Here is a 26,414-nt window from a genome sequence, read left to right as displayed (position 1 = left end):
CCAGGGTCAGTATTGTGCCCGCTCCTCTCTGTAAGGACCTTATATACAGATGTAACACAGGAGAGGGCGGTAATATATTACACCAGGGTCAGTATTGTGCCCGCTCCTCTCTGTAAGGACCTTATATACAGATGTAACACAGGAGGGGGCGGTAATATATTATACCAGGGTCAGTATTGTGCCCGCTCCTCTCTGTAAGGACCTTATATACAGATGTAACACAGGAGGGGGCGGTAATATATTATACCAGGGTCAGTATTGTGCCCGCTCCTCTCTGTAAGGACCTTATATACAGATGTAACACAGGAGAGGGCGGTAATATATTATACCAGGGTCAGTATTGTGCCCGCTCCTCTCTGTAAGGACCTTATATACAGATATAACACAGGAGAGGGCGGTAATATATTATACCAGGGTCAGTATTGTGCCCGCTCCTCTCTGTAAGGACCTTATATACAGATGTAACACAGGAGGGGGCGGTAATATATTACACCAGGGTCAGTATTGTGCCCGCTCCTCTCTGTAAGGATCTTATATACAGATGTAACACAGGAGAGGGCGGTAATATATTATACCAGGGTCAGTATTGTGCCCGCTCCTCTCTGTAAGGACCTTATATACAGATGTAACACAGGAGGGGGCGGTAATATATTACACCAGGGTCAGTATTGTGCCCGCTCCTCTCTGTAAGGACCTTATATACAGATGTATACAGATGTAACACAGGAGGGGGTGGTAATATATTACACCAGGGTCAGTATTGTGCCCGCTCCTCTCTGTAAGGACCTTATATACAGATGTATACAGATGTAACACAGGAGGGGGCGGTAATATATTACACCAGGGTCAGTATTGTGCCCGCTCCTCTCTGTAAGGATCTTATATACAGATGTAACACAGGAGGGGGCGGTAATATATTATACCAGGGTCAGTATTGTGCCCGCTCCTCTCTGTAAGGACCTTATATACAGATGTAACACAGGAGAGGGCGGTAATATATTATACCAGGGTCAGTATTGTGCCCGCTCCTCTCTGTAAGGACCTTATATACAGATGTAACACAGGAGAGGGCGGTAATATATTATACCAGGGTCAGTATTGTGCCCGCTCCTCTCTGTAAGGACCTTATATACAGATGTAACACAGGAGAGGGCGGTAATATATTATACCAGGGTCAGTATTGTGCCCGCTCCTCTCTGTAAGGACCCTATATACAGATGTATACAGATGTAACACAGGAGGGGGCGGTAATATATTATACCAGGATCAGTATTGTGCCCGCTCCTCTCTGTAAGGACCTTATATACAGATGTAACACAGGAGAGGGCGGTAATATATTATACCAGGATCAGTATTGTGCCCGCTCCTCTCTGTAAGGACCTTATATACAGATGTAACACAGGAGAGGGCGGTAATATATTATACCAGGGTCAGTATTGTGCCCGCTCCTCTCTGTAAGGACCTTATATACAGATGTAACACAGGAGAGGGCGGTAATATATTATACCAGGGTCAGTATTGTGCCCGCTCCTCTCTGTAAGGACCTTATATACAGATGTAACACAGGAGGGGGCGGTAATATATTACACCAGGGTCAGTATTGTGCCCGCTCCTCTCTGTAAGGACCTTATATACAGATGTAACACAGGAGGGGGCAGTAATATATTATACCAGGGTCAGTATTGTGCCCGCTCCTCTCTGTAAGGACCTTATATACAGATGTAACACAGGAGAGGGCGGTAATATATTACACCAGGGTCAGTATTGTGCCCGCTCCTCTCTGTAAGGACCTTATATACAGATGTATACAGATGTAACACAGGAGAGGGCGGTAATATATTACACCAGGGTCAGTATTGTGCCCGCTCCTCTCTGTAAGGACCTTATATACAGGTGTAACACAGGAGAGGGCGGTAATATATTATACCAGGGTCAGTATTGTGCCCGCTCCTCTCTGTAAGGACCTTATATACAGATGTAACACAGGAGAGGGCGGTAATATATTATACCAGGGTCAGTATTGTGCCCGCTCCTCTCTGTAAGGACCTTATATACAGATGTAACACAGGAGGGGGCGGTAATATATTACACCAGGGTCAGTATTGTGCCCGCTCCTCTCTGTAAGGACCTTATATACAGATGTAACACAGGAGGGGGCGGTAATATATTACACCAGGGTCAGTATTGTGCCCGCTCCTCTCTGTAAGGACCTTATATACAGATGTAACACAGGAGAGGGCGGTAATATATTATACCAGGGTCAGTATTGTGCCCGCTCCTCTCTGTAAGGACCTTATATACAGATGTAACACAGGAGAGGGCGGTAATATATTATACCAGGGTCAGTATTGTGCCCGCTCCTCTCTGTAAGGACCTTATATACAGGTGTAACACAGGAGAGGGCGGTAATATATTATACCAGGGTCAGTATTGTGCCCGCTCCTCTCTGTAAGGACCTTATATACAGATGTAACACAGGAGAGGGCGGTAATATATTACACCAGGGTCAGTATTGTGCCCGCTCCTCTCTGTAAGGACCTTATATACAGATGTAACACAGGAGGGGGCGGTAATATATTATACCAGGGTCAGTATTGTGCCCGCTCCTCTCTGTAAGGACCTTATATACAGATGTAACACAGGAGGGGGCGGTAATATATTATACCAGGGTCAGTATTGTGCCCGCTCCTCTCTGTAAGGACCTTATATACAGATGTAACACAGGAGAGGGCGGTAATATATTATACCAGGGTCAGTATTGTGCCCGCTCCTCTCTGTAAGGATCTTATATACAGATGTAACACAGGAGAGGGCGGTAATATATTATACCAGGGTCAGTATTGTGCCCGCTCCTCTCTGTAAGGACCTTATATACAGATGTAACACAGGAGGGGGCGGTAATATATTACACCAGGGTCAGTATTGTGCCCGCTCCTCTCTGTAAGGACCTTATATACAGATGTATACAGATGTAACACAGGAGGGGGTGGTAATATATTACACCAGGGTCAGTATTGTGCCCGCTCCTCTCTGTAAGGACCTTATATACAGATGTATACAGATGTAACACAGGAGGGGGCGGTAATATATTACACCAGGGTCAGTATTGTGCCCGCTCCTCTCTGTAAGGATCTTATATACAGATGTAACACAGGAGGGGGCGGTAATATATTATACCAGGGTCAGTATTGTGCCCGCTCCTCTCTGTAAGGACCTTATATACAGATGTAACACAGGAGAGGGCGGTAATATATTATACCAGGGTCAGTATTGTGCCCGCTCCTCTCTGTAAGGACCTTATATACAGATGTAACACAGGAGAGGGCGGTAATATATTATACCAGGGTCAGTATTGTGCCCGCTCCTCTCTGTAAGGACCTTATATACAGATGTAACACAGGAGAGGGCGGTAATATATTATACCAGGGTCAGTATTGTGCCCGCTCCTCTCTGTAAGGACCCTATATACAGATGTATACAGATGTAACACAGGAGGGGGCGGTAATATATTATACCAGGATCAGTATTGTGCCCGCTCCTCTCTGTAAGGACCTTATATACAGATGTAACACAGGAGAGGGCGGTAATATATTATACCAGGATCAGTATTGTGCCCGCTCCTCTCTGTAAGGACCTTATATACAGATGTAACACAGGAGAGGGCGGTAATATATTATACCAGGGTCAGTATTGTGCCCGCTCCTCTCTGTAAGGACCTTATATACAGATGTAACACAGGAGAGGGCGGTAATATATTATACCAGGGTCAGTATTGTGCCCGCTCCTCTCTGTAAGGACCTTATATACAGATGTAACACAGGAGGGGGCGGTAATATATTACACCAGGGTCAGTATTGTGCCCGCTCCTCTCTGTAAGGACCTTATATACAGATGTAACACAGGAGGGGGCAGTAATATATTATACCAGGGTCAGTATTGTGCCCGCTCCTCTCTGTAAGGACCTTATATACAGATGTAACACAGGAGAGGGCGGTAATATATTACACCAGGGTCAGTATTGTGCCCGCTCCTCTCTGTAAGGACCTTATATACAGATGTATACAGATGTAACACAGGAGAGGGCGGTAATATATTACACCAGGGTCAGTATTGTGCCCGCTCCTCTCTGTAAGGACCTTATATACAGGTGTAACACAGGAGAGGGCGGTAATATATTATACCAGGGTCAGTATTGTGCCCGCTCCTCTCTGTAAGGACCTTATATACAGATGTAACACAGGAGAGGGCGGTAATATATTATACCAGGGTCAGTATTGTGCCCGCTCCTCTCTGTAAGGACCTTATATACAGATGTAACACAGGAGGGGGCGGTAATATATTACACCAGGGTCAGTATTGTGCCCGCTCCTCTCTGTAAGGACCTTATATACAGATGTAACACAGGAGGGGGCGGTAATATATTACACCAGGGTCAGTATTGTGCCCGCTCCTCTCTGTAAGGACCTTATATACAGATGTAACACAGGAGAGGGCGGTAATATATTACACCAGGGTCAGTATTGTGCCCGCTCCTCTCTGTAAGGACCTTATATACAGATGTAACACAGGAGAGGGCGGTAATATATTACACAAGGGTCAGTATTGTGCCCACTCCTCTCTGTAAGGACCTTATATACAGATGTAACACAGTAGGGGGCGGTAATATATTACACCAGGGTCAGTATTGTGCCCGCTCCTCTCTGTAAGGATCTTATATACAGATGTAACACAGGAGAGGGCGGTAATATATTACACCAGGGTCAGTATTGTGCCCGCTCCTCTCTGTAAGGACCTTATATACAGATGTATACAGATGTAACACAGGAGAGGGCGGTAATATATTATACCAGGGTCAGTATTGTGCCCGCTCCTCTCTGTAAGGACCTTATATACAGGTGTAACACAGGAGGGGGCGGTAATATATTATACCAGGGTCAGTATTGTGCCCGCTCCTCTCTGTAAGGATCTTATATACAGATGTAACACAGGAGAGGGCGGTAATATATTATACCAGGGTCAGTATTGTGCCCGCTCCTCTCTGTAAGGACCTTATATACAGGTGTAACACAGGAGAGGGCGGTAATATATTACACCAGGGTCAGTATTGTGCCCGCTCCTCTCTGTAAGGACCTTATATACAGATGTATACAGATGTAACACAGGAGAGGGCGGTAATATATTACACCAGGGTCAGTATTGTGCCCGCTCCTCTCTGTAAGGACCTTATATACAGATGTATACAGATGTAACACAGGAGAGGGCGGTAATATATTACACAAGGGTCAGGCTTCTACAATAATGAGGTTTGACTATTTCATAGTAAGCAGCACTGACGTGGATAAGGACTTGCAGTAACCTTAGTGGTAGCACCCAGTGTCAGGCGGCTGCTGCCAAGGCAGATAAGATTGTGGCATGAGTCAAAAGAGGTAAAGGGTGTAGAGGAGAAGATATTTTATAATGCTTGCGTCACGTGCTGTTCCTTCTGGCAGTCCCTGTCACCAGATTGCTTTCCCCAGGGCCTCTTCTATCTCTAGGATAGTCCTGCAGACACTTGATCTATCCAGGCCGACATGGACGCCAGCGTACCCCCACTCCTCGCAAGCACCCTGGTTCTCCTACTGTCTCTCACCTTCCTCCCTCCACCTGCTCCCTCCTTGGATCCTGTAGGGTACACACTCCTTTATTGAGTCTTAAAGGGTCAATACAAACTCTAATCTTTCCCAGCTGATTCCTGATGTCCAGAACATATGTAAAGCCGCTTCCCTGAGCACCAGGTGCCTGAGCGTTATAGGTTCCTGTGAGGACGTTCTGCTTGTGGTCTTTCTGTAGGTTGACCTTGGTTTGCTTCTAACTCCATTGTTGACTATGACCTCGTTCTGTTGGTCTCCTGTGTCTGACCTCTGAACCTGTGCTGTCCTCTCTGCTGACCTTCTGCCTGTGTACGCCTGAACAAATTCTGACAGCCCACAAGCTCAGCCTGTTATCAACCCCTCTCTTGCTGGACCCCTGGTGCTTCATGTTGGCTTCTCTATGGGCCTTGACCAGCAGCCGCCTACACTAGGACCAGTCTGAGAGGAAGTGACCCAAAAGTCTCCCTGTAGCGAAGTCAAGATTCCAATGAGGGTCAATTGGTGAATATCATGGAGACTGCTTAGACAACACCTTTGGGAGTGGCCCAAAGTAAAACCAGTGAGGTGTCATGGCGGGTCTACAACCTTCTGCCTACTGTAACACACAGAATATTATGCATCATACTGGGCACCAGTGCACAGGACAGGCAGTATGAACATGTCTCAAGGCAAACCCCTTCCTGCAGACCTTAGAATACATTTTATAGAGATACACGAAGCTGGAAAAGCTCACACCGAAAGCTAAAGACCTGGCCCCGAGGTATACAGGGGCAGCCAAGATTAGACAATGTAACCCTGGAGATCTTGTGTTGTTATTGGTGGCCACAAGAGAAAGTCAGTTCTTGGTCTTGTGACAAGGCGCTTCAGAAGTTATTGAAAAAGTCAGTGATGTAAATGACAAGATACAGCCGTCTAGTAAAAGAAAAGTAATACCGTCACATCACATACATGTAAGTAAACCTTGGTGAGATAACAAGTCATGGGTAGTCAGCTCAAAGCCAACTATAGAAGACCTCTCCGAGATGGAGACCCTAACCACAGGGGAAACCATATCCCAAAAACAGGTGAGACTTGTTCCAGCACAATAATGCGATAACCTCTGACCTCCCGGGCACTACTAATGTGAGTGAACATGAAATAATCCCAGGACGTAATGTATTCAGTCCCACAGAATCTCTGACGTCCAGGGAGAAGCCACCTCAGAGAAGGGTTATCGAAGACTGCAAAGGTCGGTGTTGTAACGTCTCCAAATGTGAGTCATATCTCATGTCTACAGTAGATGGGTTGGATGAGAGGTTGGGGCAAGCCGGGCACATCACTACTCTGAATGTCACAAACCAGTATTGGAAAAGGGAAGGGCGACCACCAGATGGTCTCTTCCAGTGTACCATGATGCTCTTTGGGTTACAGGGTGCACCAGATACATTTCAAAGGGCAATGGACAGGATTTTGAAGCCTCATAGAAGGTAGTCGGAGCCATTTAATAGGGAAAGCAGGTGTCACTGCTAACCCCGAGGAGTGTGCCATTGGTATAGAGGAGGCCATTGTGGAGGCCCTGAGGAGGCCCGATATTTGGGGGACATTGTTGGTAGAGGTATAACAGGGCATTAGGTACATTAGGATGGAAGTAACTCAGCTTGGCCAAGGCCCCATATTAAAAAGTAACTACAGGCATTCTCGGGGACCTTAGGCTACTACTGCAGATTTGTACTAAATGTTACATCAATGGAGAAGAAGTAGATGTGAATGGAGAAGAAGAAGAGGTGAATGGAGAAGAAGAGGTGAATGGAGAAGAAGAGGGTGAATGGAGAAGAAGAAGTGAATGGAGAAGAGGAGGTGAATGGAGAAGAGGAGGTGAATGGAGAAGAGGAGGTGAATGGAGAAGAGGAGGTGAATGGAGAAGAGGAGGTGAATGGAGAAGAGGAGGTGAATGGAGAAGAGGAGGTGAATGGAGAAGAGGAGGTGAATGGAGAAGAAGAAGAGGTGAATGGAGAAGAGGAGGTGAATGGAGAAGAAGAGGTGAATGGAGAAGAAGAGGTGAATGGAGAAGAAGAGGTGAATGGAGAAGAAGAGGTGAATGGAGAAGAGGAGGTGAATGGAGAAGAGGAGGTGAATGGAGAAGAAGAAGAGGTGAATGGAGAAGAAGAGGTGAATGGAGAAGAAGAGGTGAATGGAGAAGAGGAGGTGAATGGAGAAGAGGAGGTGAATGGAGAAGAGGAGGTGAATGGAGAAGAGGAGGTGAATGGAGAAGAGGAGGTGAATGGAGAAGAAGAGGTGAATGGAGAAGAAGAAGAGGTGAATGGAGAAGAAGAGGTGAATGGAGAACAGGAGGTGAATGGAGAAGAAAAGGTGAATGGAGAAGAAGAAGTGAATGGAGAAGAGGAGGTGAATGGAGAAGAGGAGGTGAATGGAGAAGAGGAGGTGAATGGAGAAGAGGAGGTGAATGGAGAAGAAGAGGTGAATGGAGAAGAAGAGGTGAATGGAGAAGAGGAGGTGAATGGAGAAGAAGAGGATAATGGAGAAGAAGAAGAGGTGAATGGAGAAGAAGAAGTGAATGGAGAAGAGGAGGTGAATGGAGAAGAGGAGGTGAATGGAGAAGAGGAGGTGAATGGAGAAGAGGAGGTGAATGGAGAAGAAGAGGTGAATGGAGAAGAGGAGGTGAATGGAGAAGAGGAGGTGAATGGAGAAGAGGAGGTGAATGGAGAAGAGGAGGTGAATGGAGAAGAGGAGGTGAATGGAGAAGAGGAGGTGAATGGAGAAGAGGAGGTGAATGGAGAAGAAGAGGTGAATGGAGAAGAAGAGGTGAATGGAGAAGAAGAGGTGAATGGAGAAGAGGAGGTGAATGGAGAAGAGGAGGTGAATGGAGAAGAGGAGGTGAATGGAGAAGAGGAGGTGAATGGAGAAGAAGAGGTGAATGGAGAAGAAGAAGAGGTGAATGGAGAAGAAGAGGTGAATGGAGAACAGGAGGTGAATGGAGAAGAAAAGGTGAATGGAGAAGAAGAAGTGAATGGAGAAGAGGAGGTGAATGGAGAAGAGGAGGTGAATGGAGAAGAGGAGGTGAATGGAGAAGAGGAGGTGAATGGAGAAGAAGAGGTGAATGGAGAAGAAGAGGTGAATGGAGAAGAGGAGGTGAATGGAGAAGAAGAGGATAATGGAGAAGAAGAAGAGGTGAATGGAGAAGAAGAAGAGGTGAATGGAGAAGAGGAGGTGAATGGAAAAGAGGAGGAGAATGGAGAATAGGAGGTGAATGGAGAAGAAGAAGTGAATGGAGAAGAGAAGGTGAATGGAGAAGAGGAGGAGAATGGAGAATAGGAGGTGAATGGAGAAGAAGAGGTGAATGGAGAAGAGGAGGAGAATGGAAAAGAGTCCCCAGCCCCATGTATGGACATGGAGATATATACAGGCTGTGTATGGTATATAGCAGTATATTTACCACAGATGGTTAGACGTGCCACTAGGGTCCTAGAGCCTTTTTCTCATTGTCCAGGTCTCCCCAGTGACCTTCTCCTTTGGCTGGCATATTGTAGTCACTTTGGTGTATTATCATTCCAGTCACATATAGAAAGGTTTATATATCTATCTATGTTTGGGTGGTCGGTATCTCCCATTGTGACATAAGTCCCGGACATACTGTGCTTTCGAGGATTTGGGGTGACAGTAGTGTATGCACAATGGATGTTCCCGTTATACAGTCATTGTGGGGACTTCTGATAGGATTCGGGAGAGATGTGTTTGGGATCTTCTGATCTGAGTGATGACCATTGCCTTGCACTGACCTATTCCTGGAGATTGCACCTACTGAGCTTTATATATGGCTGAAGAATCAGCGAGTCTGTTATTGTTGCTCCTCTTTATCTCCCTGTTTATTACACTAATACACATATATATATATTCCCACGTGTTGTCTACCATATTGACCCTGGTCATCCCACATCAGACATATATTACACATAACGGCACGTATACTTCCTACATACAGTAGATAATAACACTGACTACTTACCAAATGTCACCGAGCAGCTGCTCTGCGTTGTTCCCAGCTGGTCTCCATTACAGGTCAGATTGCTCCCTTGGATGTTACTACCAGACGTCACGTTTCTGTAGACTTCATTAGGACGTGTATCTTGTGTATTATTAAATATCATGTTCACATTGGCCGCAGGTTTCCCTCCGCTCCAGGAGCAGCCCAGCTGGACGTTCGTGTGGTCAATGGCGTTGGCGGTACACTGAATATTCCCATTGGGAGTCCCTGTGATATCAGACAATGATAGGAGTAATAGTCACCACTTACCCCTCATGTGCTCACTGTCTATAGTCTCTACATGATGTCCATGGACTATGTAAGGAGAAGTCTTTGTGATATGTCTAATATGATCTTATAGATCATATTAGAAGCTTTAAACAATACGGTAATATCCTTTGGTTTCCTATTTCTACAAGTCCCGGTGCTGTGTGCGGATGCAGCTGCAGTTTCTGTACCTGTATATTGCCTTAGTGGTTGGCACCTGTTCACACTGGGATGTGCTGTCTATATGTCCCTTTGTGCATTAGATAGACATGACAGACAGATGACACAGAAGTGACCCCATGTTACTTACAGTTGATCTCCAGGTTGATCTCGTTGCTGGTCTCATTATTCAGCCAGTTGGTCGCTGTACAGGTGAAGGGCCCGCTGTGGCTCCTGGAGATGGGGCTGATGGTGAGAGTGGAGGTCGGAGGAGATTCCCCCCCAGTAATGTTATATGGAGGGTTGGAGGACACTGGAAGTCCATTCAGTCTCCAGGAGAAGGTGATGTCTGACCCCTGAGCTGTACAATAGAGAGACACCGAGTCCTGTCCTGCCCAGAGCGCTCCGGATGTGTTACTGGTCAGAGACACCGCTGAGACCGGAGCTGTGGACACAGAGGAGGACGGTCAGTGAAGACTCTGACAACTCTCTGGAGATTCTCTGATGACGGAGTCGCGTCTGAACTTCTCTGTGAATTTATCAGGATTTTCTACCAAAATAGAAATGAGGATCTTCTTATTGACCCGACCTATAATGCACAGCGAGAACCTGCGCTTGGACCTTACAGGGTTGTCTCGTGAAGGTCACTCTTAGGCTCCATGCACACCTTGTCAACGTGCTAGCCGTGTTTTTAATTGCTAACACGGTGACCCATTATTTTCGATGGCCCTACACACATGCCCATGTATTATCAGGTAGGGTCCGTGTTTGGGGCCAGGACTGTTCCTATACCTGTGTGATTTGTGACCATCAGCAGAGGGTGGAGGCACCTGGGGCACAAAGATGTCATCCATGCCCTTTATCCACAGGCCTGGCATGTGCACACGGTCATCTGCATGTCACCTAATAAGTGAGGATTCTGAGCAGGAGACCCCTTTGGTTATTCCAAATGCCCCCTAATCCTGCACAGAGAACACAGAAGACCCTCCAGGGAGCTCCAGTCTCAGGTGTCATGATGAGGTGTTACTTACAGGCCAGGTCCATCTTCACGTCACGGCTGTTTAGTATGTTTGTAGCTGTACATATGAAGGATCCGTCATCAGCAGAGAAGACCGGGCTGATGGTGAGGGTGGCATTATTCTCTCTCAGGTGGAATCGGCCTCCTCCAGATATCGGCGCCCCCTGTAGACTCCAGGAGTAATTGATAGATGTCCCACCAGCTGAACATCGGAGAACGCTGGGGCACATTTATCATTACTGTCGATATTTGCACGGCCTTAAACTAGGAATCCCCGTCGTAGTGTAAGAGATATTTAGGAATCTGTCGTACGGACCTTCATAAATATGGAGAGTTTCTAGAAGCTCCAAAATTCTGACTCATCATGAGACAAATATTGTAGACAAAACACTTACCTCGAAGGCAGCAAGAAACAAATATATGGCAAATGCATCAAAGACTTTACAATGTTTGGCACTGACCTCACATGTCACAATACACAGAGACAGGAAGGTTAGTGGGAAATACCAGTAGCTGAAACGCATCTGCGGCACCAATTTTCCACGGTTCTGCAATCCAGTTTTAACAACTGGATTGGCAGAACTGGGGAGAGCTAGGTTGTATCCACTTACCGTGGCCTCCTCTACTCTCTTCAGCCTTCAATGGCCCTGTGTGCCACACATCAGGTTGCAATGTCATAATGTGCGGGGCACAGGGGCCCCTTGGAGGCTGAATAGAACGCTGTGAGCAGGAGCGGGGATAGGTAAGTTAATACGGTAGGTTGTGAACCAGCACTGACTATTAAAAAAAACAGTGAGTGCCCGGTAGAGCTCCCTAAACGCTCGGGGCCCACCAGGGGATTCACTTTTTCCCCAGTGGGCCAGTCCAAGCCTGGGCAAGTATATGTGTTTATTATGTTTGTCACCTCTCCTAGGTCCCAGACCATTATATTGTGAAATATGAAGAGATGAACCCCAAAAGTTTGGGTTAATTCGGAAACTATTAGAAAATTTGTGTTGAACTGGTTCACTCATCTCTAAGCACAATGTTCTTACCGGATACGGTCAGACTCTGGGGGGCGCTGGTGCTGGAGCTGACCGGGTTCTGGATGGAGCAGGTGTAGGATCCGCTGTCACTCTCAGTTATTGGGGTGAAGTCCAGGTAGGCTCCCCTGCAGGTCACATGGCGCTCAGAGCAGTTCACCGTCTTCTCACCACGATAGAAGATGTAAGTGGTCACATTCGGACTCCCGGCATCACAATACAGGGTCACATTGGTGCCATTGACAAGAGAGCTGCTGAGTATGCGGAGATCAGGCTTGCTGAGTGTAGCTGAAAGAGAAAGACACAGAATGGTGAATGTTATAGTGTGAGTTTATTTCCCAGCATCACAATGGAGGGTCACATTGGGCCACAGACAAGAGAGATGGCGGTATTATTGGAGCAGAGAACCGGAGCGCTGAGAGTAAATATAAAATACACAAATAAGATCTAACTCTGGTCCATTTCACATTACAAGGAGTCATTCAGACCACTGTGTCCTGTGTGTGATATACCATATGTGTCCCGGCTGACGGACCGTGTCCTGTGTGTGATATACCATATGTGTCCTGGCTGACGGACCGTGTCCTGTGTGTGATATACCATCTGTGTCCCGGCTGACGGACCGTGTCCTGTGTGTGATATACCATATGTGTCCTGGCTGACGGACCGTGTCCTGTGTGTGATATACCATCTATGTGTCCCGGCTGATGGACAGTGTTCTGTGTGTGATATACCATCTGTGTGCCGGCTGACGGACCATGCTCTGTGTGTGATATACCATCTGTGTCCCGGCTGACGGACCGTGTCCTGTGTGTGATATACCATATGTGTCCCGGCTGACGGACCGTGTCCTGTGTGTGATATACCATCTGTGTCCCGGCTGACGGACCGTGTTCTGTGTGTGATATACCATATGTGTCCCGGCTGACGGACCGTGTCCTGTGTGTGATATACCATATGTGTCCCGGCTGACGGACCGTGTTCTGTGTGTGATATACCATCTGTGTGCCGGCTGACGGACCGTGTCCTGTGTGTGATATACCATCTGTGTCCCGGCTAACGGATCTTGTTCTGTGTGTGATATACCATATGTGTCCCGGCTAACGGATCTTGTTCTGTGTGTGATATACCATCTGTGTCCCGGCTGACGGACCGTGTCCTGTGTGTTATATACCATCTGTGTCACGGCTGACAGAACATGTCCTGTGTGTGATATACCATATGTGTGCCGGCTGATGGACCTTGTTCTGTGTGTAATATACATCTGTGTGCCGGCTGACGGACCTTGTTCTGTGTGTGATATACCATATGTGTGCCGGCTGACGGATCGTGTTCTGTGTGTGATATACCATCTGTGTCCCGGCTGACGGACCGTGTTCTGTGTGTGATATACCATCTGTGTGCCTGCTGATGTACTGTGTCCTGTGTGTGATATACCATATGTGTCCCGGCTGACGGACCGTGTCCTGTGTGTGATATACCATCTGTGTCCCGGCTGACGGACCGTGTCCTGTGTGTGATATACCATCTGTGTCCTGGCTGACGGACCGTGTCCTGTGTGTGATATACCATCTGTGTCCCGGCTGACGGACCGTGTCCTGTGTGTGATATACCATATGTGTCCCGGCTGACGGACCACGTCCTGTGTGTGATATACCATATGTGTCCAGGCTGACGGACCGTGTCCTGTGTGTGATATACCATATGTGTCCCGGCTGACGGACCACGTCCTGTGTGTGATATACCATATGTGTCCCGGCTGACGGACCGTGTCCTGTGTGTGATATACCATATGTGTCCCGGCTGACGGACCGTGTCCTGTGTGTGATATACCATATGTGTCCCGGCTGACGGACCGTGTCCTGTGTGTGATATACCATATGTGTCCTGGCTGACGGACCGTGTCCTGTGTGTGATATACCATCTGTGTCCTGGCTGACGGACCGTGTCCTGTGTGTGATATACCATCTGTGTCCTGGCTGACGGACCGTGTCCTGTGTGTGATATACCATCTGTGTCCCGGCTGACGGACCACGTCCTGTGTGTGATATACCATATGTGTCCCGGCTGACAGACCGTGTCCTGTGTGTGATATACCATATGTGTCTCAGCTGACGGACCGTGTTCTGTGTGTGATATACCATATGTGTCCCAGTTCACACAGGGCGCGGGATGGCGTACTCTGCTCCTGATTGTGACGCCTTTAGCGCTTTATTTACCTTTTCTTTGTCCTAGTCCCTTGACATCTTCGCCTTCTTCCTCCGCTCTTGCCGGACGCACCCCGACGATGACGCTAGATACGCTCCTTCACGCTGCTGACAATATGACACGCCTACTCACTAACGCACGACAACCGATATCTACTTGCATTGAGTAGACTTGGACCGACTCTGAACTTCTGCCCTGACTTCTACCGCTGTGACCGCACTCACAAGCAGCTGTTAGTCCGACCCACGTTCATACCTAGTCCCTACCCTCCACACCCTCCCTACCCTCCACACCCTCCCAACTCCCCCCGCCCACTCTGCCTCCTTTGGTTATATATCAGTATTATCTGGCTGTTTTTCGGGTTATAAGATACAATATTTGTACATTGCACTTTGCAGACCTGATTGCTCGCTGTGTTTTGTATCTTGTACTTTGTAGACCTGATTGCTCGCTGTGTTTTGTATCTTGCACTTTGCAGACCTGATTGCACGCTGCGTTTTGTATCTTGTACTTTGTAGACCTGATTGCTCGCTGCGTTTTGTATCTTGTACTTTGCAGACCTGATTGCTCGCTGCGTTTTGTATCTTGTACTTTGCAGACCTGATTGCTCGCTGCGTTTTGTATCTTGTACTTTGCAGACCTGATTGCTCGCTGGATTTGTATCTTGCACATTGTAGACCTGATTGCACGCTGCGTTTTGTATCTTGCACTTTGCAGACCTGATTGCACGCTGCGTTTTGTATCTTGCACATTGCAGACCTGATTGCACGCTGCGTTTTGTATCTTGCACTTTGCAGACCTGATTGCTCGCTGCGTTTTGTATCTTGCACATTGTAGACCTGATTGCACGCTGTGTTTTGTATCTTGTACTTTGCAGACCTGATTGCTCGCTGTGTTTTGTATCTTGTACTTTGCAGACCTGATTGCTCGCTGCGTTTTGTATCTTGTACTTTGCAGACCTGATTGCTCGCTGCGTTTTGTATCTTGTACTTTGCAGACCTGATTGCTCGCTGCGTTTTGTATCTTGTACTTTGTAGACCTGATTGCTTGCTGCGTTTTGTATCTTGCACTTTGCAGACCTGATTGCACGCTGCGTTTTGTATCTTGTACTTTGCAGACCTGATTGCTCGCTGTGTTTTGTATCTTGCACTTTGCAGACCTGATTGCTCGCTGTGTTTTGTACCTTGCACTTTGCAGACCTGATTGCTCGCTGTGTTTTGTACCTTGCACTTTGCAGACCTGATTGCTCGCTGTGTTTTGTATCTTGCACTTTGCAGACCTGATTGCTCGCTGCGTTTTGTATCTTGTACTTTGTAGACCTGATTGCTTGCTGCGTTTTGTACCTTGTACTTTGCAGATCTGATTGCACGCTGTGTTTTGTACCTTGCACTTTGCAGACCTGATTGCTCGCTGTGTTTTGTATCTTGTACTTTGCAGACCTGATTGCACGCTGCGTTTTGTACCTTGCACTTTGCAGACCTGATTGCACGCTGCGTTTTGTATCTTGCACATTGCAGACCTGATTGCTCGCTGCGTTTTGTATCTTGCACATTGTAGACCTGATTGCACGCTGCATTTTGTATCTTGCACTTTGCAGACCTGATTGCACGCTGCGTTTTGTATCTTGCACATTGCAGACCTGATTGCACGCTGTGTTTTGTATCTTGCACTTTGCAGACCTGATTGCTCGCTGCGTTTTGTATCTTGCACATTGTAGACCTGATTGCACGCTGTGTTTTGTATCTTGCACTTTGCAGACCTGATTGCACGCTGTGTTTTGTACCTTGTACTTTGCAGACCTGATTGCACGCTGCGTTTTGTATCTTGCACTTTGTAGACCTGATTGCTCGCTGCGTTTTGTATCTTGTACTTTGCAGATCTGATTGCTCGCTGCGTTTTGTATCTTGTACTTTGCAGACCTGATTGCTCGCTGCGTTTTGTATCTTGTACTTTGCAGACCTGATTGCTCGCTGCGTTTTGTATCTTGTACTTTGCAGACCTGATTGCTCGCTGGATTTGTATCTTGCACATTGTAGACCTGATTGCACGCTGCGTTTTGTATCTTGCACTTTGCAGACCTGATTGCACGCTGCGTTTTGTATCTTGCACATTGCAGACCTGATTGCACGCTGCGTTTTGTATCTTGCACTTTGCAGACCTGATTGCTCGCTGCGTTTTGTATCTTGCACATTGTAGACCTGATTGCACGCTGTGTTTTGTATCTTGTACTTTGCAGACCTGATTGCTCGCTGTGTTTTGTATCTTGTACTTTGCAGACCTGATTGCTCGCTGCGTTTTGTATCTTGTACTTTGCAGACCTGATTGCTCGCTGCGTTTTGTATCTTGTACTTTGCAGACCTGATTGCTCGCTGCGTTTTGTATCTTGTACTTTGTAGACCTGATTGCTTGCTGCGTTTTGTATCTTGCACTTTGCAGACCTGATTGCACGCTGCGTTTTGTATCTTGTACTTTGCAGACCTGATTGCACGCTGTGTTTTGTACCTTGCACTTTGCAGACCTGATTGCTCGCTGTGTTTTGTATCTTGCACTTTGCAGACCTGATTGCTCGCTGCGTTTTGTATCTTGTACTTTGTAGACCTGATTGCTTGCTGCGTTTTGTACCTTGTACTTTGCAGATCTGATTGCACGCTGTGTTTTGTACCTTGCACTTTGCAGACCTGATTGCTCGCTGTGTTTTGTATCTTGTACTTTGCAGACCTGATTGCACGCTGCGTTTTGTACCTTGCACTTTGCAGACCTGATTGCACGCTGCGTTTTGTATCTTGCACATTGCAGACCTGATTGCTCGCTGCGTTTTGTATCTTGCACATTGTAGACCTGATTGCACGCTGCATTTTGTATCTTGCACTTTGCAGACCTGATTGCACGCTGCGTTTTGTATCTTGCACATTGCAGACCTGATTGCACGCTGTGTTTTGTATCTTGCACTTTGCAGACCTGATTGCTCGCTGCGTTTTGTATCTTGCACATTGTAGACCTGATTGCACGCTGTGTTTTGTATCTTGCACTTTGCAGACCTGATTGCACGCTGTGTTTTGTACCTTGTACTTTGCAGACCTGATTGCACGCTGCGTTTTGTATCTTGCACTTTGTAGACCTGATTGCTCGCTGCGTTTTGTATCTTGTACTTTGCAGATCTGATTGCTCGCTGCGTTTTGTATCTTGTACTTTGCAGATCTGATTGCTCGCTGCGTTTCGTATCTTGCACTTTGCAGACCTGATTGCACGCTGTGTTTTGTACCTTGTACTTTGCAGACCTGATTGCACGCTGTGTTTTGTACCTTGCACTTTGTAGACCTGATTGCTCGCTGTGTTTTGTACCTTGCACTTTGCAGACCTGATTGCACGCTGTGTTTTGTACCTTGCACTTTGTAGACCTGATTGCACGCTGCGTTTCGTATCTTGCACTTTGCAGACCTGATTGCACGCTGTGTTTTGTATCTTGTACTTTGTAGACCTGATTGCTTGCTGCGTTTTGTACCTTGTACTTTGCAGATCTGATTGCACGCTGTGTTTTGTACCTTGCACTTTGCAGACCTGATTGCTCGCTGTGTTTTGTATCTTGTACTTTGCAGACCTGATTGCACGCTGTGTTTTGTATCTTGCACTTTGCAGACCTGATTGCTCGCTGTGTTTTGTACCTTGTACTTTGCAGACCTGATTGCTCGCTACGTTTTGTACCTTGCACTTTGCAGACCTGATTGCTCGCTGTGTTTTGTACCTTGCACTTTGCAGACCTGATTGCTCGCTGCGTTTTGTACCTTGCACTTTGTAGACCTGATTGCTCGCTGCGTTTTGTACCTTGCACTTTGCAGACCTGATTGCTCGCTGTGTTTTGTACCTTGCACTTTGCAGACCTGATTGCTCGCTGTGTTTTGTACCTTGCACTTTGCAGACCTGATTGCTCGCTGCGTTTTGTATCTTGCACTTTGCAGACCTGATTGCTCGCTGCGTTTCGTATCTTGCACTTTGCACTTCTCAATAAAAATTGTTTTCAAACAAAGAGATTTCCTCTGGTTCTTCTTCAATCCCGGGATCATCACCGCAGGCGCAGGCGTTAGGGTTCTGGCTGAGGCCTGGTACAGGTGGAGGCCGTGACATGTTGCGCAGTAGATTCCGCTATCTCTCTTTTGCAGAGGGATGGAGTCTCTTCACTTGTGTGAGGTAAACTAGAACGTTCCAGACAAAGTCTCTTATATAGCACTAGGGGGAGGTGCTCACTACGCATAGGCCAATTCCCGTAGTTTGGTGTCATTCAAGATGGCGGCGTCTGGGAGGCTCCGCTGATGTTGTTGCTGTGGAGTGGTTGATACAGTCCCGGAAGGAGGAGCTTGATTGGGCGCGATGAGGCTTTATAATGATACACCAAGCACCTTACCATAATTACTGCCGATAACTCCGCCTAGCTGTGAGGACGCTCGCTCTGTCTGGGGTGGGGGGAGATTGATGACACCCCCCTGTGTTGTTGGTGGAGCCCCTACTGCCTCTACATCACTGAGTTCTGGTATTCTGGGGTCGGAGACATTGAGCTGCTTTTGGTCTTTTTGAGAACTGGTTTTGCTATGAGTCGGGTCCCTGATGACGGGCGTCTATGGACTGATAGGGATTCCGTATCTGTGAGGGTACAGACTGGTACCGCCCTTGTTAGGGCAGGAATATTGGGGTCCCCAGGGATATTGTAGGGGCTGCTAGGTTACCTGGGACCTACCGGTAACATCTGATGGGGGGAGATGGAACCTCTTTCTATAGGGGCTACTACCAGGCCGTGTTGGCATCTGTGTCTACTCTATTGGCCAGTTACTGACTGTATATGGAGATCTATAGGGGGGGTAGGATTACATGTACTGTATATGGAGATCTATAGGGGGGGTAGGATTACATGTACTGTATATGGGAGACGTAGATAGGAGACATATATGGGAGACGTATATGGGAGATGTATATAGGAGATGTATATAGGAGATGTATATAGGAGATGTATATAGGAGATGTATATAGGAGATGTATATAGGAGATGTACACTCACCGGCCACTTTATTAGGTACACCATGCTAGTAACGGGTTGGACCCCCTTTTGCCTTCAGAACTGCCTCAATTCTTGGTGGCATAGATACAACAAGGTGCTGGAAGCATTCCTCAGAGATTTTGCTCCATATTGACATGATGGCGGCATCACACAGTTGCAGTCGCAGATTTGTCGGCTGCACATCCATGATGCGAATCTCCCGTTCCACCACATCCCAAAGATGCTCCTCTATTGGATTGAGATCTGGTGACTGTGGAGGCCATTGGAGTCCAGTGAACTCATTGTCATGTTCAAGAAACCAGTCTGAGATGATTCCAGCTTTATGACATGGCATTGCATTATCCTGCTGAAAGTAGCCATCAGATGTTGGGTACATTGTGCTCATAAAGGGATGGACATGGTCAGCAACAATACTCAGGTAGGCTTTGGCGTTGCAACGATGCTCAATTGGTACCAAGGGGCCCAAAGAGTGCCAAGAAAATATTCCCCACACCATGACACCACCACCACCAGCCTGAACCGTTACCGATACAAGGCAGGATGGATCCATGCTTTCATGTTGTTGACGCCAAATTCTGACCCTACCATCCGAATGTCGCAGCAGAAATCCAGACTCATCAGACCAGGCAACGTTTTTCCAATCTTCAATTGTACAATTTCGATGAGCTTGTGCAAATTGTAGCCTCAGTTTCCTGTTCTTAGCTGAAAGGAGTGGCCCCCGGTGTGGTCTTCTGCTGCTGTAGCCCATCTGTAGCCTCAAAGTTGGACGTACTGTGCGGCGTTCAGAGATGCTCTTCTGGCTACCTTGGGTGTAACGGGTGGCTATTTGAGTCACTGTTGCCTTTCTATCAGCTGGAACCAGTCTGGCCATTCTCCTCTGACCTCTGGCATCAACAACGCATTTCCGCCCCCCACAGAACTGCCGCTCACTGGATGTTTTTTCTTTTTCGGACCATTCTCTGTAAACCCTAGAGATGGTTGTGCGTGAAAATCCCAGTAGATCAGCAGTTTCTGAAATACTCAGACCAGCCCTTCTGGCACCAACAACCATGCCACGTTCAAAGGCACTCAAATCACCTTTCTTCCCCCCCATACTGATGCTCGGTCTGAACTGCAGGAGATTGTCTTGACCATGTCTACATGCCTAAATGCACTGAGTTGCCGCCATGTGATTGGCTGATTAGAAATTAAGTGTTAACGAGCAGTTGGACAGGTGTACCTAATAAAGTGGCCGGTGAGTGTATATAGGAGATGTATATAGGACATGTATATGGGAGACGTATATAGGAGATGAGGGGACTGTGGACGTGACAGGGAAGTTGATGGACTGGACGCCGCACTAATTGTTCTGTTATAAATCTCACCAACAGCAATAAAACGTAACCTTTAATCTCAATGAAACTAAAATCCACGAGACGTCCCAGCCATATAATAATACAGGAAAGGAAGGATAAGAATAACGGCCAGCAAACCCTATAGTGTCCACGTGTGAGTAATCTCCCTACCGGTTCAGTCTGGCTAAATGTTATATAGCAAAGCCATTACACAGAGGAAACACAGCGCAGCCTTATACTGAGCCCACAAAGGCCGGAGCCAGCACTAAAACAGCCACGTGAGAGCCGGAGCGACCATTCACTGACTAAGGTGCAGACACACCGTCACACATTGACACACTAGGCCACTATATATATATATATATATACACACGCGTTCTCCGGTTCATCAGAGGCACTGTGCACTTATACTATGGCTAACACCGGGCTAACAAGTACGCGCTATGTGTCTTGAGCGCTCGGCCGCTGTGATGTATAGCCGCAAAGCGCCGGCGCTCAATTTCTCCTAGATATTGGGTAGAGATCCGCCCCCATCCACACCATTGGTGGGCGCGCCAGTGACGTGATCCAATCACCAGCGATCACGAGGGGTAAGCCCAGATCGGGGTCATAAGAAATAACTCATTAATCCCCCCTCGGTGAAACCGTATCCAAAACAAAGGTCCAACGGGCTTCTCTTCGGAGGACCTTACGATCATCATTGTCTCCTCTCACTTGTCGTGTCAGCAATTCTAAACCTTGGAAACACAAATTCCCACTGCCCCCTCCATACATGTCCCAGATGTGTCGGGCTCCTGATGTGTCCTCCTTCCTGGCGGTGTCATTCACGTGCTCTCTGATGCTCCGGCAGTGCTCTCTCATTGTCTGACCAATGTACTGGAGTCTGCCGGAGCCAGTGATGACATAAGCCAAGCCTATAGAGCGGCCGATGATGAAATGTCCCTCTTTAGACGTTTGCCGGAGTTTGTACATGACTTCCTTCCCCTTCTTAATAAAGCCACAGGTCTTCCATGAACCGCATGGGAAATTACCAACAGTCTGAGCCCTGGCCTCATCCAACCAGGTTCTGCAATAAGATGACTATGGACAAGCTTGTCTCTTACATTATTACCACTTCTAAAAGTAATCTGGGGTCTACCCCCGACAAGCTGCCCCACAATTGGGTTGGTACTAGGGTTGAGCGATCAGGATCGGAAAAGATCGGATCTCAATCGGCGATCGAGTAAATTTCACGATTGGGTTTCGATCTCGCCTAAAAAAGATCGGGAACAGAATTATGATTGCTCAACTTACCTGCACAGATCCACTGCCGCTGCCTGTTCTTTTCGCACCTCTTATTTCTCATTGAAATGCCTTCAGAGCACCATGCACACCCCCACCTCCCTAGGCTAGTGTAAGGGCCCCTTCACACGGTGTAAGCGCGCCGCTCATTTAGACCTGTACACACTAGCGCTTCAAAACAAGCCATTCACTTCAATGAGAGCGCGTGTGAAGCCGGCCTTACAAGCGCTCCTATTGAACAGAATGCCATGTTTTGAAGCGCTCGCGTGTACAGGTCTAAATGAGCGGCGCGCTTACACCGTGTGAAGGGGCCCTTAGAGATGCTGGGAGAAGGCGGGGTTTGTGGCTTAGGAGAGTGTGGCCAGGTACTGGGCGGGGAGACATGAGTGATGCACTAACATCTCCCCGCCCAGTACCTGCCCACACTCTCCTAAGCCAAAGTAGCCACATTCTCCTCTATAAGGTGCGACCTGCAGGAGAGACAAGCTCTTCTGTAACACTTCACCATCCCAAGGATTGAAGACCGAGGGTGAAATTTGCTGCTGTAATTGACATCCCCCCCCCCGGGGTATAATGGCCCCTTATACCCCCCATACAGTATAATGCCCCTACTATACCACATGGTATAGAGTCCCTCTTATGCCCCATATAATGCCTGTTATGCCCCCATACAGTACAAGGCCCCCATATAATGCTTCCCATACAGTAACCCCCTTATATTTTCCATATACCCCCCCCATACAGTACAGTGCCCCCTTATGGCTCACCCCTTCTCCTTGCTTTATGGGGACAGATCCATATATACAGCTTTCACTTACCTCTCATAGCTTTCCGTGCCCCGTTTTTTTCCCTGTTCTGATAACCCTTTCAGTGCTGGACCAGTTAGGGGTCGGGGGTCCGCAGAGCTACAAGTTGTAAGGGAATGTGTAATCTGCATTTACCACTCCGTCAGGGGAACAACCTCCTAATCTGTACTAAGTGACCATTGCCGGACCCCAGAGGCCCCCAGGGGGACGGGGCTCTGCAGAAGACGACTTGTAAGAGCTTCGGTCCTGACAAGGATTTGTGGCCCCACAAGTGGTTTGTCCTGGGGCCACACATGGATAGTACAACCTGATAGGTAGAGACTACAGATAACAGGGGATCACTCAGGACTGTGGAGCAGGTTTGGTGGTTACAGAAGATCAACTACATGGCTCAGTGGTTACTACTCGTGTCTGCAAGACGACACAAAGGAACAGAATGAAGTGAAAGACCCCGATATACAGAAGATCATCGTGACCGGGACAGTCCCAAGATAGCCCAATGGTAGAGTAGTAACCCCTCCTCATCTCATCAGCCCCTCCGTATCTCATCAGCCCCTCCGTATCTCATCAGCCCCTCCGTATCTCATCAGCCCCTCCGTATCTCATCAGCCCCTCCGTATCTCATCAGCCCCTCCGTATCTCATCAGCCCCTCCGTATCTCATCGGCCCCTCCTCATCTCATCAGCCCCTCCGTATCTCATCAGCCCCTCCGTATCTCATCGGCCCCTCCTCATCTCATCAGCCCCTCCGTATCTCATCAGCCCCTCCGTATCTTAGCTATCCTCCGTACCTGACTAGCCTCTGTATCTCACCAACCCCTCTGTATCTCAGCTACCAAGTACCACTTACTATGGAGTACACGTGCTAGCTCTCCTGGAGATTCTGCACTATGAGGTGACCCCCCCCCAGTATCCCATATAGAGGGTAAATCCCCCCGACCTCCTGGAGTACTCCGCCAGCTACCAGTCTGTAGTCATATTATATGGGGTGACCCCCCCCCCAGTATCCTAGATAAGAGGGTAAATCCCCCCGACCTCCTGGAGTACTCCGCCATCTACCAGTCTATAGCCATATTATATGGGGTGATCCCCCCCCAGTATCCTAGATAAGAGGGTAAATCCCCCCGACCTCCTGGAGTACTCCGCCATCTACCAGTCTGTAGCCATATTATATGGGGTGACCCCCCCAGTATCCTAGATAAGAGGGTAAATCCCCCCGACCTCCTGGAGTACTCCGCCATCTACCAGTCTATAGCCATATTATATGGGGTGATCCCCCCCCAGTATCCTAGATAAGAGGGTAAATCCCCCCGACCTCCTGGAGTACTCCGCCATCTACCAGTCTATAGCCATATTATATGGGGTGATCCCCCCCCAGTATCCTAGATAAGAGGGTAAATCCCCCCGACCTCCTGGAGTACTCCGCCATCTACCAGTCTATAGCCATATTATATGGGGTGATCCCCCCCCAGTATCCTAGATAAGAGGGTAAATCCCCCCGACCTCCTGGAGTACTCCGCCAGCTACCAGTCTATAGCCATATTATATGGGGTGATCCCCCCCCAGTATCCTAGATAAGAGGGTAAATCCCCCCGACCTCCTGGAGTACTCCACCATCTACCAGTCTATAGTCATATTATATGGGGTGACCCCCCCAGTATCCTAGATAAGAGGGTAAATCCCCCCGACCTCCTGGAGTACTCCGCCAGCTACCAGTCTGTAGTCATATTATATGGGGTGACCCCCCCAGTATCCTAGATAAGAGGGTAAATCCCCCCGACCTCCTGGAGTACTCCGCCATCTACCAGTCTGTAGTCATATTATATGGGGTGACCCCCCCAGTATCCTAGATAAGAGGGTAAATCCCCCCGACCTCCTGGAGTACTCCGCCATCTACCAGTCTGTAGCCATATTATATGGGGTGACCCCCCCAGTATCCTAGATAAGAGGGTAAATCCCCCCGACCTCCTGGAGTACTCCGCCATCTACCAGTCTATAGTCATATTATATGGGGTGACCCCCCCAGTATCCTAGATAAAAGGGTAAATCCCCCCGACCTCCTGGAGTACTCCGCCATCTACCAGTCTATAGTCATATTATATGGGGTGACCCCCCCAGTATCCTAGATAAGAGGGTAAATCCCCCCGACCTCCTGGAGTACTCCGCCATCTACCAGTCTGTAGCCATATTATATGGGGTGACCCCCCCCAGTATCCTAGATAAGAGGGTAAATCCCCCCGACCTCCTGGAGTACTCCGCCATCTACCAGTCTGTAGCCATATTATATGGGGTGACCCCCCCAGTATCCTAGATAAGAGGGTAAATCCCCCCGACCTCCTGGAGTACTCCGCCATCTACCAGTCTATAGCCATATTATATGGGGTGATCCCCCCCCAGTATCCTAGATAAGAGGGTAAATCCCCCCGACCTCCTGGAGTACTCCGCCATCTACCAGTCTATAGCCATATTATATGGGGTGACCCCCCCAGTATCCTAGATAAGAGGGTAAATCCCCCCGACCTCCTGGAGTACTCCGCCATCTACCAGTCTGTAGCCATATTATATGGGGTGACCCCCCCAGTATCCTAGATAAGAGGGTAAATCCCCCCGACCTCCTGGAGTACTCCGCCATCTACCAGTCTATAGTCATATTATATGGGGTGACCCCCCCAGTATCCTAGATAAGAGGGTAAATCCCCCCGACCTCCTGGAGTACTCCGCCATCTACCAGTCTGTAGCCATATTATATGGGGTGACCCCCCCAGTATCCTAGATAAGAGGGTAAATCCCCCCGACCTCCTGGAGTACTCCGCCATCTACCAGTCTGTAGCCATATTATATGGGGTGACCCCCCCAGTATCCTAGATAAGAGGGTAAATCCCCCCGACCTCCTGGAGTACTCCGCCATCTACCAGTCTATAGTCATATTATATGGGGTGACCCCCCCAGTATCCTAGATAAGAGGGTAAATCCCCCCGACCTCCTGGAGTACTCCGCCATCTACCAGTCTGTAGCCATATTATATGGGGTGATCCCCCCCCAGTATCCTAGATAAGAGGGTAAATCCCCCCGACCTCCTGGAGTACTCCGCCATCTACCAGTCTATAGTCATATTATATGGGGTGACCCCCCCAGTATCCTAGATAAGAGGGTAAATCCCCCCGACCTCCTGGAGTACTCCGCCATCTACCAGTCTATAGTCATATTATATGGGGTGATCCCCCCCCAGTATCCTAGATAAGAGGGTAAATCCCCCCGACCTCCTGGAGTACTCCGCCATCTACCAGTCTATAGTCATATTATATGGGGTGACCCCCCCAGTATCCTAGATAAGAGGGTAAATCCCCCCGACCTCCTGGAGTACTCCGCCATCTACCAGTCTATAGCCATATTATATGGGGTGACCCCCCCAGTATCCTAGATAAGAGGGTAAATCCCCCCGACCTCCTGGAGTACTCCGCCATCTACCAGTCTGTAGCCATATTATATGGGGTGACCCCCCCAGTATCCTAGATAAGAGGGTAAATCCCCCCGACCTCCTGGAGTACTCCGCCATCTACCAGTCTGTAGCCATATTATATGGGGTGATCCCCCCCCAGTATCCTAGATAAGAGGGTAAATC

At 48.1% G+C, this 26,414-nt stretch overlaps 1 protein-coding gene across 1 annotated transcript in view; it reads right to left on the bottom strand.

The window, feature by feature from the left end:
- The window catches only part of LOC142187398 (V-set and immunoglobulin domain-containing protein 10-like), a 90,764-nt gene that overhangs the window by 43,810 nt on the left and 20,540 nt on the right, over window positions 1-26,414 (bottom strand). The window contains exons 3-7 of the mRNA XM_075261604.1: window positions 12,130-12,405; window positions 11,603-11,663; window positions 11,109-11,314; window positions 10,229-10,522; window positions 9,634-9,879 (exon numbers count right to left, since the gene is read on the bottom strand). Coding sequence (XP_075117705.1) covers window positions 9,634-9,879; window positions 10,229-10,522; window positions 11,109-11,314; window positions 11,603-11,663; window positions 12,130-12,405 — 1,083 coding nt within the window. The remainder of the gene's footprint in view (window positions 1-9,633; window positions 9,880-10,228; window positions 10,523-11,108; window positions 11,315-11,602; window positions 11,664-12,129; window positions 12,406-26,414) is intronic.

The sequence above is a fragment of the Leptodactylus fuscus genome, unplaced genomic scaffold (genome assembly GCF_031893055.1).
Source record: "Leptodactylus fuscus isolate aLepFus1 unplaced genomic scaffold, aLepFus1.hap2 HAP2_SCAFFOLD_233, whole genome shotgun sequence".
NCBI lineage: Eukaryota > Metazoa > Chordata > Amphibia > Anura > Leptodactylidae > Leptodactylus > Leptodactylus fuscus.
Note: the sequence above shows the minus strand (reverse complement) of the source record. Positions and strands in the feature narration are given on the sequence as shown.